General features: G+C 33.4%; 2 protein-coding genes across 7 annotated transcripts in view; both read left to right on the top strand.

Annotated features, from left to right (window-relative positions):
• Positions 1–16,072, top strand: part of LOC138938726 (leucine-rich repeats and immunoglobulin-like domains protein 2) — an 89,122-nt gene that overhangs the window by 67,495 nt on the left and 5,555 nt on the right. For 3 of the 6 annotated variants that reach the window (XM_070305932.1, XM_070305933.1, XM_070305934.1), the window contains 6 exons: positions 11,051–11,659; positions 12,939–13,161; positions 13,387–13,526; positions 13,832–13,984; positions 15,360–15,540; positions 15,720–15,859. In XM_070305932.1, coding sequence (XP_070162033.1) covers positions 11,299–11,659; positions 12,939–13,161; positions 13,387–13,526; positions 13,832–13,984; positions 15,360–15,540; positions 15,720–15,859 — 1,198 coding nt within the window. In that variant the 5' untranslated portion in view covers positions 11,051–11,298. Of the gene's footprint in view, positions 1–8,928; positions 9,586–9,639; positions 9,921–11,050; positions 11,660–12,938; positions 13,162–13,386; positions 13,527–13,831; positions 13,985–15,359; positions 15,541–15,719; positions 15,860–16,072 lie in introns of those variants that run through there. The other 3 variants (XM_070305929.1, XM_070305930.1, XM_070305931.1) reach the window with 3 other exon arrangements.
• Positions 1–16,072, top strand: part of LOC138938728 (troponin C, isoallergen Bla g 6.0101-like) — a 60,716-nt gene that overhangs the window by 29,895 nt on the left and 14,749 nt on the right. The window lies entirely within an intron of this gene.

The following is a 16,072-nucleotide window of genomic DNA, read 5'->3' on the forward strand; positions in this document are numbered from 1 at the left end:
AAGCAGTGGTATCAACGCAGAGTACTAGAAGCCTGATTCCATGCAATAAGCCTTATGTACTTAAAGTAGTCACATACTGCCTTATTTAAAGTTTGCTCCACTGTACTTATAATTATTTTTTATAAAATAATAGTATGTATGATATTAAAATATCCCATCTAATCTTCTATGTTTCCTTCCGATAATAATTTTCATACAGATTTCGTAATATTACTTATTGTTGAAGTTTTCTATTGTGAAAACTTCCTTTTCTCTTCCTAGTAAAATATTACTAATTAATTTCTCATTTATCTATATATCAACTTTAATTTCAATATATTCAAAAATAATAGGTATATTGTTGTATAATATAGATGTTTTTATGTCCTTACAATAGTTTGTTAGACTTACTTGTTAGATTATTTAGCAAAAATTAACATATATATGAATATTTTGGCGAAAGTCATCTTGAATTATTTGGTATTTTAATTCTATGTGTTACATAAAATACAGTCTTCTCAAATCAATCATTTCATATACAAATCAATCATTTGAAATACACGTCAGTCATTTGATTTATACACATTTGATGTAACGATATATTGCACAATTAATTGAATAAACAGGTATCGCCAAACTCTGTTCATTGATCTCTCAGTCAAAAAATACAAATCTTATTAAATGCGTCATCTTTTTCATTATTGTGTAATAACTACGTTTAAAAATTGAGATCATAATTATTGATATTAACCGAGGCGTATCCCCATGATGGACGTGCTATTGTATCGTTTATTAATACGCACGACAGGACAATGGCGTGGCATCCGAGCCAGGCATTTAATTAGGAGTACACTGTTGGACGCACGCATGGTTCATTAGGTCACTGAGTCGTTATACCGACGCTAACGAATGCCATATTCTGCAGCCGGAACCGAATTCGACATCGCAACGCGTCGTTATTCAACCCACTCGTTCGTTACGATACGTATGTATCCGGAAAATATGCAAACTCCCTATGCAGGGTGTTGTCGTCGTCGTCGTTGTTATTGCGTCGCGAGTCGCATTTGCATACGCATTTCGCCAACGACCTGTTCGCGAAAGTCTACGACGATCCACGCGGGAAACATTTTACGTAGGAAACGAACGAGCGACCCGAAATGGAGATTCAACTCGGCAAGACAGCCTTGATTACTCATATATACAGATTTACGCGTATCATATGTATTTCTACTCTGTTAAATTAAATAAGTGAAAATGTCACTGATTAAAGCAGTGACATTTTATTTTACCGAAATTATCATGTATTCACATTATTTTTTCACTGATTTTCAATGGAAACACATTTCGCTCCATCTTATGTTTTATTATGCGGTAATATTTTATTGAAAAATCAGTCACGACTACTCATTTCTCTCAATGAAATTGCATACACTACATTGTTTGCAGTGCTATACTAAAACCACCGTTTACCAATAGTGACACTGATTAATTCCATTTAAGAGAATAATAATTCGATATTTTTATCATTCGAATAAGATTGGAAACCGCCTATGGTGTTGTTTTCGTAATAAAATGCAAATACCGCGTATAATGGTAATACCGCTGCAATTATTGTGTGCATCTGATAACGTTATTTTCATGCGTTGATGATTTAATGTCTATTCATTCGCGGTGAAAGATTAAAGCGCAACACCGGAGATTCATTAAAGACTGGGTTTGACACTATCTCGCGTAAGTTATATTACATACGTGTTGTCTCCGTTCGCACAGAAAATCTCGGTTCTTGTTGTTTAACAACCGTCCTGTAATTATCAACATTTTAGATAGAGAATAGAATTACACACATAACATGTTTTCAAAAGTTACAGTATTTTGTGCAAATTCTTTTTGACAGTCCACCGAATACGGCACAAAACAAAATACAAATAAAATGACTCGTCGGCAAAACAACCAACAGGAAATACACATTTCGTTGGGTGATGATAATTGGAAAGCGGCGATAGGTTTGCCCATTAATTTTGCTCTGTCTAGAAAGTTGAAAACCAGTGATTAACTGGCGATGTACCATACACAAGAACGCGACATACATAATGAATGCTGTACAAAATTTTATCTTTTCGATATAAAGATTGTTAATATATATGCATAAATATCGAACGCTAAGAAAATTATCTATGCGCGAAAAAACTACAAGTATAGAACTTTTAGAAAGAAATTGGAAAAATTAAATATTTAAATTTAAAAATCACAAAATATAAAAGCTAAAAAAAATTAATTGCGATATTGATATAAATAAAATAAGGAAAAAAAGGCATTTATGTATAATAATTAAAAAATATATGATTAAAATTTCTAGAAATTAGAAACATCTACTTAGAAGCTACAATATAGAATAAATTCAATAATTTCAAAATGGGAAGAGGATGACTACAATATTTGTAATATAATGTGAAGAAACTGGGTAGAGAAATATAGAAATATAAAATAGATAACTCTTTCTGTTTTGAATAAAAATCCATATTGCACGAGATGATATATTCACAGTAATTTCGCGCAGACGACAAATTGGGCATTCAGAAAAATTGCTGAGCCATAGAAGAGTTTGCACGATTGAGAAACGAAACGAATAGGGTATTTCGCGATCTGTTCTCTCTCTTCCCTTTCGTTAGTATCTGAATACGAAATCCTCTTACGAACGCGACGACGTCTCGACTAATGGTACGCCAGATATACCTTATATTAGTTGAAACTGGAAGAACTGGAAGCTATTATGCCAGATCTGTTTTCCGCAAATGTCAAGGCGTCAGACGGAAAACAATCTGACGAACGTACATCGCGTCTGTCTATTTTAGACTTATCTAACTATTATAGCGCCAAAGAAAGAAAAGAAAAGAATCATCCTTCTTCACCAGGGACGATTTGTCGAAATTTCGCATCATGCTTTCTCCTTTTCTGTCTCAGACATTCAAGTTGTTGACAGAACGTCGCGATGTATTCTTATGTTAAAATGTACGGCATTATATACTGTCAGGATATATCAAATGTTTTCGTGATATTACGAGTCACGATTCTATGTTAAAAAGAGAGAGTTTAAAGAGAGATTATTCTTATTCTAATATTAGAGTGATGATAAAGTATAAAAATATTTTCTCCCGAAAGTTTTGTAATTAATTTATTACATTAATTTGTCTCTCTCTCTCTCTCTCTCTCTCTCTCTCTCTCTGTATATATTATATGTTTTACTAAAGATTAATTAGAAACCAAAAAATAATACATAGGAAAATGATATAATTTCAAAAACATTATAAAAAATTAGTTTTTATTATAGCCTAATCTCGTTAACCTTCTTCTCTTTTTATATCTTTTTCAGCCTTTAAGATTTTAGAAGGTACGCAATTTGAAACATTATAATAAAAGTACATACTTTGTATTAAAAGTTTTATTAAATTTTCTGAATTGAAGAAAAGTGATGAAGCCTATAAATTTTCTGTCTGTGTTGTATTCGAAGCGAATTATTTGCTTAGGCTTTGTTACATCTCGTTATACTATCGCGGGATTAAAAGGTGAAAATACTATACTATATACGGTCTTCTGCCGGATTAAAAAGTGGATCATGAATTCGACGAGTGGTGCCGAGAAGTCAGCCTTGCATGGCGCATTAGGATGCCGCGATGCACGATGCGAGAAGCGCATCCGGCATCCGGATCTCTCGCATCTCGCGGTAAATGCGCGTCAACGGCACTCGACTCTGCGAGAACATCCAATTCTCCGGTAATGAGTAACGTTGCAGATTATAGTACAATAATCATGAAATGTATGCTTCTGTGAATCCGCGCTACTTCCGCCTCTGTTTATTAACCTAATTTCGAGCGATAGCGGAAAAATATCCGTCGGATATCGATATTTTAATCTCTCATCGTGTATATTTTCAAGCATTCGTTTCGCCAATATTAATGAAAATGCATCCGTTCTAAAATAAAGAGAGCGAGAGACAATATATGCGCCGATATTATCTCGATATAGCCGCGCGTACGTGTCAATATCCATTATAATAATGATATCCGCTTTTTCCAGAATCGTATGTAAAATGACGCGAGCACTGCGAATAAATTCATCTCGCATTTATTTCATAAATGCATCTCTGATCGTTTTAATTTTAAGATACGACATTAGCTATATGATACAAATTATACACGAGATTTTATAAAAGAATAATGAGCAAGATTAATATATATCGTAAGTCTCAGCCGGAATGCACGCAAATTGATCCGTTCACGCGAGCATAATCTTTGCAAGCGTTAGTACACAGGCGAGTTGAGCTATAATTAGAATTAGAAACAGCGAGCGCATTCGCGAAGGGAAATGCAAATAATGTATTTCCCATGTGTAAAGGGAGCTCAAGCCAATAATCTTCCACGTAATCTTCTTAGGGCACGGGCGGGTGCATTTTTGGAAAATTTCAATCAGGTAACATCGTGTGTGGTGCATGCGCAAAGCCAACGATTTAATGAAATATCTGCCAAGCTTGCGCTTTCCATTGGCATTATCCCTGGATGAATATCTTTCTGGTCGTGGCAACATCGTGCCCGAATTGTATGTTACGCGAGAGAGACAACATTCCCTCTTTCTATCTCAAAAACGCGAAGCGTTTCAATTATGAATGAAACTTTTTTGTCGCAAAAGTCGTATATAACGCGGAAGCAGGAACATCCGCGAAGCGACATACCAAAGTTTAACGATTTCCACCGTAGGAGAAAATTCACTCCTTCATTCTTTTCCCCCTAACGCGCAAGAAAATGGATAAAACACGGTACATCTGTCTTTTTCATCTCACGACTGAGACAACGAACTAATAAATAATTCTAATAATAATTCGGAAATAATTTCGCGAACTAAAAACATTACGAGTTAGCGGGACATTTCTTTTGCAATGCCGCGACTTAAAGGCCACGCGACATGCATAAAAGATTTATGCAAATATCCAATCAAGCCCAGATATTTCGATGTTCGGATCAAATGCAATACAGCGGTCATTTGAAGATGAGGTCATTTGACATTATTACTTAATCGTGATTAATATATGTGTGTATTACTATTTGATGACAGAATTTTAAAATAACCATTCTTTACTAATTATAATTATTTAAAAAATATAATTGTATAATTTATACGATTTTTCAAGAATAATTTAGTTTGTAAAATGCAGTAATGCTACTCTGCACAACAGTATTAATTAAAAACAGATAAAAACTTTATATTATTAAGAATTTTAATGCTTTTAAAGAATAATCCTTCAATACAATATGTAAACAGCAGCTGCTGTGTGCAACATCAGTATAATTGTTTCGATAATACCTAGCTTCCGAATCAAATTAATACAATCCATATTGTGAAAAAATTGAAATATCCCAAAAACGCGATTATTCGATTTTATCAGTGGTAATGCACATTAATCGTATGAAAGATTCGCTATCAATTCTACGTAGATACATATATCGAGTCTCACTACGTGCATCGCCTAACGTATGCTAATCCTACATGTATGCTAATAAAGCAACGTACGCTATATAAAGTGTAATAAGCTCGTCGTATATTTAATGTCAAAGCGCGCTAAGTATTAAGGTCATATCGCGAAAATGCGATACAAATTGAATCGCTGTTATTCAGCTGGGAGCAAAACATGTTGTTTTAATTCTCGTAAGAAGACAAACGTCCGCGTCGTGTAAATCATCGCAAAATAATATGACGAAATGGAAAACATGATCAAACTGTCAATCACCATGTGATTGTGAAAACATGAATATAAATAGTTACGTCAATCGAGATGCAGAGAAATTTTATAACTGTTGAACTTATCGCAAATTGCAAAATCGCACAGCTTGCTTTTACACACAGAAAAATATTATTCTATTGCTAAGTAAAACGATTACTCAGTTAACTTTATTTCTTTTAAGTAACGGTTATCTTTAACAAAGAATATTTTCTTAATAATAGTTTTTAAATAGACTTGTCACAAATTTTAGAAGAACTCATTATCATGTATTTAAAAAAAAATAAATATTTTCTTTTAAAGAATATTATAAAATATTATCGTAGAAAAGTCAGAGATATTTAATGTAAGAAAATTTATTAGATCAGAAAAATTTAATGTATTTATTTCAATTATATAATTTAATATTCTTGATTAAAGAATTAAATTTACTAGGATCCAGAATACATTTTGAATAAATTCGATGCTTATGATGAAGTTATGATAGATTTGCGGATATATGAACTTTGGAAATACTTGAAATAAGTAATGTATTACTTGTATATAGTATGTATTTTTCGGTGTGTATTCTTTTCACCGTATCACTAATAATCCGCAATAATATACGTATATATCACACGTTTAATATTAAAATATATAATTAATACATTTAATATAATCTGCTAAAAAAAAGAATTATATAATTTCCTGCGAATAAAACCGTATAAATAAACTGAGAGAGAAGCATCTCGCGAGTCTATTAATAAGATAAAATAAGGTCATAAAGCGCGATTATATAATCTAATCATACTGTAGCAAAATCGTAAACATTTCTGCGTTATAAATTAGACCATATATTTTATATTAATCGTGGATTAAAAGTATAAAATATATTTTTAGTGTCGCAATACTCCACATACATATACACATATACACATTGAAAAAATGGCGATATTTGAGATTATGATTACGCGAGCTTCTATTCTTATTGTATTATTCTTCTTTCAGGATGAGAATATGCGTTTTCCGACAAACTGAATTGTATGGTCTTTCTGTTTTTTTTTTTCTATGGGTCGAAAGTCAATCACGTAAGCATACCGGCATGGAAAATGAAAAAAGCATGTCTGCCACAAGCGTACTCGAACAACGTTATCGAAGTGTCGACGTCATTCAATTTAATAGAGTGCCTCTCTCTCTCTCTCTCTCTCTCTCTCTCTCTCTCTCTCTCTCTCTCTCTCTCTTCCGCTAAATTGTACAATTTATTCTACGCCAACCGTCGTACAAACAAAACGGGTCGAGCTATTCCTGAGCGAGCAAAGACGAATCGATTTGGGGGACGTCAAACGGTTAACAGAAGGAACTCTCACCTCGTCCCCTTGTTCAAACACTCGATATGCTAATTACTGTTCTCGTGCCCGCATTATCCTCGATGCTTGGCAATTTGTGCTTTGTGAAAGCGGCGCTAAAAGAGCATTACACATCAAATTCATTTTATAATTCGGCGTATTTTGAAACAAATCCATAGCTCATGTATATACATTTATTATTATTTGTTATTCAAGGATTTAAAAAAATTGCGAAACAAAAATTTATTGCTATCGTTTACCATCGCATCTTCTTCGATACGAATTTTCTCGTAATTTTTTCGCTTTTATGATGCGACGTTTCGTCGTATAAATTATTAGTTCCTAGATTTAATTCTCGTACTCTGGCATACATTAAGTTTCTGTATTTTACGCTTATTGCGCTAAACAAGAATGGGATTTAAGTTACAGATATTGCGCGAAAGCGTCACTCTTAGAAGAAATCAAGTACGGCGGAAGTTAAAAGCTCTTAATACTTTCCCAATTGAATCTTCCTCTCTACGAACAGAACTCACTACCGAACTCAATTAGCGGTCGAGCAATATCCTTCATTTCGGTTTCGAATTTCCTAGGAGAATGCTTTCGTAAAAGAGCTTCGGAACACGTAATAATGCATCGTTTCGTTCTTTCCCCATCTTTCGATCATAAACGTTACCTTGATCACCCATAATTATGACCATTACTCGATAGATTGATCGCTGATCGAAAACGGATTGTCACAGATAGCGAATGGAACTTATTACCTGATCCTAAGGCGACTTATGTTATCTTGATTAACTTGAAAGTATAAAAATTCGACAGACCAAAAAAATTGATGCATCTTTATTTTAGCAGCTATACGTATTTTCTGTTTCATGATAGAAAAATGTAACAAATAATTGAATATATGAAAAATGTAATAGACCTAATATATGTTAATATACTTAATATGCTTAATATATATTGGAAAATGCTAAAACCGTGCAAACTCATTACAAATTTATAGTAATAAAATATTGTATAGCCAGAATTTGAAATATATAAAGTGATATTCATTCGTGTATACATTTTTAGAGCCAAAACGTAGAGATTTATTCATTCTGCGTATGTGACACTTGTATTAAAACTTTACATTTTCCGAGTATAAATTTATCTTGATGTCCATTTGTTTCGTTTCTGGAACTAATAAAACAGCTGACATATAAAAAAACATACTTGTGCAAATTTTTACATATTCAGAAAGAGAGAGAGAGAGAGAGAGAGAGAGAGAGAGAGAATTTTACATATTAAAATAAATAGAAACTAATTCTTATTGCTTCCGTTATCCTTTTACAACTATTTATGTCGTCACAGTTACGTTCTGAAGTCATTAAAAAAATGAGTAAATGATATCATATTTTAGGTATAATCTGCAGAATGACGCTATTATTAAAAATAACGAAATAAACATGTGTATATATATATACACATCATTTTTTACGTTTTAATTTTCGATATTGGTACTCTAAGAAGATTTCTGCTGGAAAATTAAAAAAAAAAGAACTTTGTATACTTTCTCATCAAATATCACGAGGTAAAGAGGAAAGAGCATCAACGAGATATTAGTGTTACGATGCGTTACGATACGTATGGAAAAGTCATAAATCAAGATTTTCCATAACGTGCTTTTTTCCCCTTTGCCATTACGACTACAAATTCTTTGCACGAGATACTTGCTTCTGTCCGCCGATCGCAACGAGCTCAACGGTGGCGTAGACCGATATACTCTCGCGGTCGGTCGCGATCCCATGATCCCTATGCCGGAAGCGGCCTATTAGTCGAGCAATGATAACGTCAACGGACACGCAGGTCACCGACAACACCGCAGCACCGAGCTCTACGAACTGTGACGCCTTCGCGCCCCAAGCCAAGAGTCCGTCTTTAGTGACAGTTTCGCTATCGACATTGTCGGTTCCGTCGCAACGGTGTCGATTATATCCTTCCAAATTCATCGACTTCCGGGGACACGCCGATCGCGCTTGCGTATTTTCGGCGGTGGATTAAAGGGAATCGTATCGTATATCGACGATGTCGTGTCGCGTCGTGTCGCGTTGACGTGTTCTCTTTCGGAAAATTAACGATCTTGATCCCGCGCTAATTAATCGCTGATATCTAATCGACCGTTGTTTGGAAATGATACCGACGATGACATCGTGACACGCGGTCACCCAGCGCAATTTTCGCGGCACATGGATATTATTATCAAATAGAGAAACAGTGATTACTTCGTGAATGCTGAACGGAAGTTGAGCGGCGATTTTCTCGATCGAGTTTGCGGCCGTGTAGATGGGTACGCTGATGTGACAGGTGTTTATCGGGAAAAATATAAATCGAGATGGGATCGTGAGCTGCGACTATAATGATGGCGCGTATATTCGTTGCGCGATATCGGGATTAGTTGCGGTTCGAAGCTCGTTCACGATATTATCATCGGGAGAGTGATTTCGATAGTGTTGTGCGCTGCGTGCATATGAAGTGATAAAATTGATACAGTTCTGTTTTTTTTTTTTTTTTTTTTTTGCGATGTAGCGAAACGTTCACTTTACAGGCTGAGGAATTTCTTTCAAATAACCGCGAACTCTTCCTTGTAGCGTCCCTTGAATGTACTTGTTGCGTAACAAGAGATAAGGATGCGAGAGTGTTAAAAAAGAAAAGTCGCGCATTTTTGCGATCGATTGAACAATCATATATGCAGTGACATCGAAAGCGATGCCTAGTGATGACGCGAGCACACATCATCACTCCATTTTACGTCTTCCGTTGAGTGTGTTACGAGCTAGAAGAAAATATAACATCCGCCACATGGCTCGGTATGTGTAACACCTATATACGTGTTGTGCGTATTATACACGGGGCGTTATGTATTTAGAAAAATATATAAAATAATATCATACATGCGTTTCTCCATCAATTTGAAATCGATTCTTTCTTGGCTAAACTATGACCATCGATTCTTTACAAGTTTTTAATTTTTAACATTACATATCTTTGTAATTAGATTTATTTTTAGAATAGAATTCTTTGTCAACTTGAAAAAGAAAAACAATTAATTACAAGATAAAACATTAATATTTATACTACTTAAAAGAATCGCAATCCGCAGAATTTATTTAATGGCGATATAAAATAATTGTTGAGTTAAATTCTGAATGCAAAAGAGTTAGATTTATCGAAAGATATGATCTTCTTAACATTCAAATATTTCTGTAAAGAAACAATATGGAAGTTTGCAAAAATGCAAGAGTAACTTTTTAATGCGCAGAATCTTTGAAAATTTTATTACAAAAATTTCAACAGCGGTGTAACATTGTATTAATGGATACGGAAATTTAATACTGTAGTTATTAATATCCACGCGTAAAAGTTTTGCGCAGCTACCGTGACCGACGATAAGTTGATCGCTATGCAAGCATATATTTTCGTTATATAAATATGTAATGCGATCGGAATATTATTTGCATACATTATTGTTGCATTATTAGGCGCAAAACATGTGTTATTCTGGACTAATAATAATTCCAATAAACTTCCATTTCTTATTATTCTGTATAAACTACATAATTTTTTATTCAATATTAAATCAAAGGAAAAACTAAACAAATAATTCTTAGAAAGATACTATTGTATAAAAAAAATGGTTGAAGCAAGATACATTTTGTTTTATTATTTCCATAACAAGATGTTAAAATAATTATAATATAAATAATAAATAATAAATATATTATTTTTGGAATACTACAGTTAAAAGTTAAAGTCTACTCTGCTATTAAACCAATCGCTACATTTTTTTTCTCTCTTAGTCCTTATTAATAGTAAGTTATTTGATAATGCGCGATGTATTAGGTTCTCCCTGTTCCCGATAAATTAAATTCTCCCTGTCATATTCTTCATCCCCTTTCCATAAACGAGGGAAATTTATCGAGCTTTCGTTTGCTTGCAGACTCGGTGTACTGGTACACCGTGGCAGAGCGAACAATGGATATGATAAGAGCAGAAGCTAAGTAGCTAAGGCTGCAGGTACAGGAAAGCCGAGGGCGCGAGGGGAAGATTGGAGAGAGGCGCGCGGCTGACGGAAAGCGAGAGTGAACGCGAGGGAGACAGGCACGGAGGGCAAACAGAGAGGGAAGGTCCGAGAGGATCGGCTATTGTGACAAAGTCACGGGGGAGAAGTGTGGAGTCGTACAAAAAATGAGGGAGCACGGTCTGTTGGATGTGTGGCGGCTGGTGTGGTTGCTCTGCCTCGTTTTAGCGACGAGTTTAGCGCAAGTATCGATGGTCTGTCCGACCCACAACGATATCTCGCCCTGTTACTGCAACATGAAGAAATCCGGCCTGGACATTGTGTGCGAGATCACCGACATGCAACACATCACCAAGGCCATGACCGTGCTTAAGGGTAGACCGAACATCGTGATATTCTACCTTAGGCTTAGGCACAACAACCTGCCCAAGTTGCAGGGATACGTGTTCCTCGGGCTCGACATACGCCACCTCACCATTCATAATAGTAGCCTCGCGGTGCTCGAGGAATCCTCCCTTAGTTCTCTCGGTAAGTAATTAAATCAATGATATTCATTTAGCGAAGGAAGCAGAAATATTGATAGGATAAAAAGAAATATAAGATATTGAGATTTGAGTATTTAATACTCAAAAAAAAACAAAAAAAAAAATATATATATATATATAGAAAGCTATATAAAATTACATTTCAATGGAATAAAAAATAATTTCATTATACAAAATACATTATATAAAATAAAATTCAAAATAAAATATTTTAAAATGTAATAATCATGACTAAAATTAATTGCGTTTGCACTTTTATTTAAAATTCCCATTTTAAGATGTAATAAAATATAAAAAGTGTTCTTTATATTTATTTTTTATAATAATTTAATAATTTATTTTATTAATAGAAATTTATGTAAATTTTAAAAATGTAATGTGCTGATTATAACTATATGTATTATATAAATTTTTATACTAGTTATCACATAGTAATTTTAAAGTTTAATCGTAATTTTTTAAATAATTCAATATATTCATATATATATATATATATACGAATATTCCTTAAAATCATATTCAAAGATAATAGTGTCCATGTAGTAAAAAAATAACCCCTTGATTAAACTGTATATCAACAAAATATTCGATGTCGTAATTTCAAGACACGTCGCTGCCAGTACATGAAATGATGAAAAAAAGCTCCGCACTACTTCATGTAACATTTTTTTACGGCGCAGAACAGTAGCTATCCTCCGGCGTCAAAAGACTTTCATGGAAGATTTAAGATCAATTTTTTTTATATTAAAGCCAACATTGAGGCACTCAGGCTGTCACGCGAGGTCCGCGTTAAAGTCGACTGCAAATTTAACCTGCCTTTATATCTCTTACCAAGCTCCGGAACTTAGCAAACCACCGCACCGCGCGTTTGCGGCCACGCAGATTCGGAATAAATTACTCTAAGGGACTGGAAAATACGTTCTTTTTACACCTGCCGTATAGTCGAGATACGCGGAGATAACCGCATCGCGTGGCCACCGCATACGGGGATGTTAATGAGAATAGGGCGCGACTCCGTTCAATCGCTTTAAGACTCACAGCGTCAAAAGTGTATTAAATGAATGTTATTTTATACACTATAGTTACTTATTATATGTAAAATATATTAAATTGATAAAATCTTTTTACGAAATGTAAAGAATATATATAATATATCCTAAATTATATATGAGAAAGAGCTTCGAAAACTGTCAAACTACAATTTATACAAGTGACTACAAATGCAAACAAGAATTAACAAACAATAATTCATTTCTTTGCAGGAACGGGATTGACACAGCTGGATCTTTCCCAAAATTCGCTGAGTAGCGTCCCATCCCATGCGTTGCATGACCTTCACCATCTTCTGATTTTGAATTTGAATCGTAACAAAATTACAGCCATTCACAACAAGGCTTTCGAAGGTCTCGATACACTTGAAATCTTAACGCTTTACGAAAACAAGATATCTAGTATAGAGCCAGATGCATTCAAAGGACTCGATAAGTAAGTCTTTTCTACTATTTATGTCGCAAATTCTAAGAAAATAAAAACAGGATCAAAAAACTCTTTCTTATCCAGGTTTTACGATATAAAAAGAAAAAAGAAATTAAAATTATATTTGCTTAGTTGATAGCTAATAAGATAATACGAATTAAAAAGAAAGGCCAATATTCCAACCTCTCTTTAATTGTAAGAAAATAAGAATGGTTTTAAATTTCGCTTTTCTAGCCGGAGACTCAAGAGGCTTAATTTAGGCGGAAACGAACTTACGAGAATCCCAACTGAATCTTTAAATTCGTTAGAATTGTTAAAGAAGTTAGAACTGCAAGAAAATCGCATAACAAGTATAGAAGAAGGTGATTTCGAAGGTAAAGTGTCGATAATTTATTCTATTTTTCAAGACGTATCTTTTTTTTTTATATCTTTTACGAAACTTATTTCGAAGCGTACGTAATATCTTAGAAACACATATAGCACATTTTTACAATCAATTCAACTTGTTTCTAATCCCTTTTTACATAACGATTTAAATTTTGATTAATCAACTTTTTCAATTTATTACACACTCGATTTATAAACACAAATAACACGATTTTGATAAACGCATATGTATTACGGGTATTTCATACAATTAATGAAATGGACTCATGGATAAAACGTTCTGCCCTTTCAGGATTGAAAGCACTCGATTCATTAGGATTGGCGCACAATCATCTCCGCGAAGTCCCGGGGCGTGTATTCTCCCATTTGACGCAATTAAACTCTTTGGAACTCGATGGAAATCAAATTACCCACGTGGATCCCAATGCATTCATCGGTCTAGAAGGTAACTGTAATTATAACTTAAAATAATTATTTTATCTATTAACTCTAGATATACACACGGATACAATATTTAGAATGTTTAAATTAATTGTGTTACTCTTTACAATTTTTTAATTAAATAAAATATTAAAGAATTTAATAACCCAATGTATGATAAATTATTATAAAAAATATCTATTACATAAAAATTATCTATTGTATGTATATATAAAAAATATAAATGACTGACGTCACATTTTATTTATATTTATCGAATAGTTTAAATCGTGTATACATACAACACGTCGAGATAAATCGTTTCAATACTCGATTTCAATACGGTCGCGCAATCTTATGTTTACTTTACCATGAAATTCTCGCAGTCTTTGTAGATCACGTTCTACTTTATTCATCGTTCCAAACGTCGCAACTGCTTCGCATTTAAATTTACCGCATGCCGCGACTGCTCGCCGGCGATGCAATCGGTTCCTTTTGGATGTGGATATAAACGAGCAAACGACATTTTACAAACAACCCTTCATCTTGCTACATCCCATAAACACGAATTCGAATATCAAGATAGTATTTCGACAAAGCGATATTCCATGCCAGCGAACAGTATTGACATTTTCGACGATTTATTCGAGCAACATATTGCTAGCTTTACGATCAATAAGACAAATGATTCAATGATGTATAAACGCTGTTATAAACAAATATAAATTTAATATTAGTTTGAATTAATGTCTTCTATATTTTGATTCGCCAAAATATTCTATTGTTAAAAATATCGTATTATCGTTACATATTTGTATCTCTCTTAAAATTTTTTTAAATAAAAGATTAAAATCATATAATAAATATATGTCATCTACATTAGAAATAGATATATATACACACATTTTGAATTACATATATATATATATATAATTCTTTTTATTCAGATGATAAATTTTTTGTATTTAGATTATATATTATTTCGTTATGATGACGGATCCAATTAGAGCTTTCCATTAAAGTATTTGATTCATACTTGCGATTATTTATTCGCTGCTATGAGTAGCTTGATTTGTTAACTAACTACAAACCATCCAAAAAAATTCGTTTGAGCGTGTAATTCTCGAAGGTTATTATTGATGTTTCTCATGTAACGAAGCTATCTACTGCGATATATATAGATTGCTGCCTCATTCGTCCTAATATACATATTTTATATTTTTGCGTGACTGTTTCAATTACATTACTCGTATCAATAAACGAGAAAATCAATTAACTCTATCGCAAAGAAGCTGATAAACAAGGAAAATTTTTGGAACGATTAGTCTTATTTTCGCATTCTCAATATCAACATTCTTTTTAATATATTCTTTTTCATAATCTTCAATCTTTCATTCCAGAAAATTTACAATATTTACGATTGGGAGATAATAATTTACATTCGGTACCGAGTGACGCTCTACGACGTTTGCATCGCTTACGCCACCTTGATTTACGGGCAAATAACATCACTGCACTTCTGGAGGACGCTTTCACGGGCTATGGAGATTCCATCACTTTCCTTAATTTGCAGAAAAATATGTAATATTCTTTTCTTCCATATACTGAGGATTCAGATCATATTTAAATCAATTGATTATGCATTAGAAGTTCATTTCTTATACTTTGATACGATAATTCATAATTTATTAGCATGAATGTATCGAGAAGTTTTCTCTAGTGTTTACTAAGCATTCTGCATCATTACATTATTTTTTCAGGATTAAAATACTTCCTCCTCTGGTATTCGAGAACCTTAATTCGCTGGAAACTTTGAATTTGCAAAATAACAAGCTCTCACATATCTCAGAAGAAGTCACCGAAAGCATCGTTGACACTCTACGCCATATCGATATAACAGGTAACGTATAATATCTTTTTTATTGTCAAATAAACAGCACGAATTTTATGTGAGATAGTGTAAAAAAGTAATGAATGAGAATAAAATAATATATATTTCATGTATATGTATATAATCGCGGTCATCTAACTTCTTTGAAAAATTGTAATCTTAGCGAGATTGCGTCTTATCAAATTCATCGAATCGCATTTCGAGCATTAAAAATTTCATTTC

This window comes from Polyergus mexicanus, unplaced genomic scaffold, assembly GCF_030449975.1.
Source record: "Polyergus mexicanus isolate NDT 795.1 unplaced genomic scaffold, iyPolMexi1.0 SCAF_13, whole genome shotgun sequence".
Lineage (NCBI taxonomy): Eukaryota > Metazoa > Arthropoda > Insecta > Hymenoptera > Formicidae > Polyergus > Polyergus mexicanus.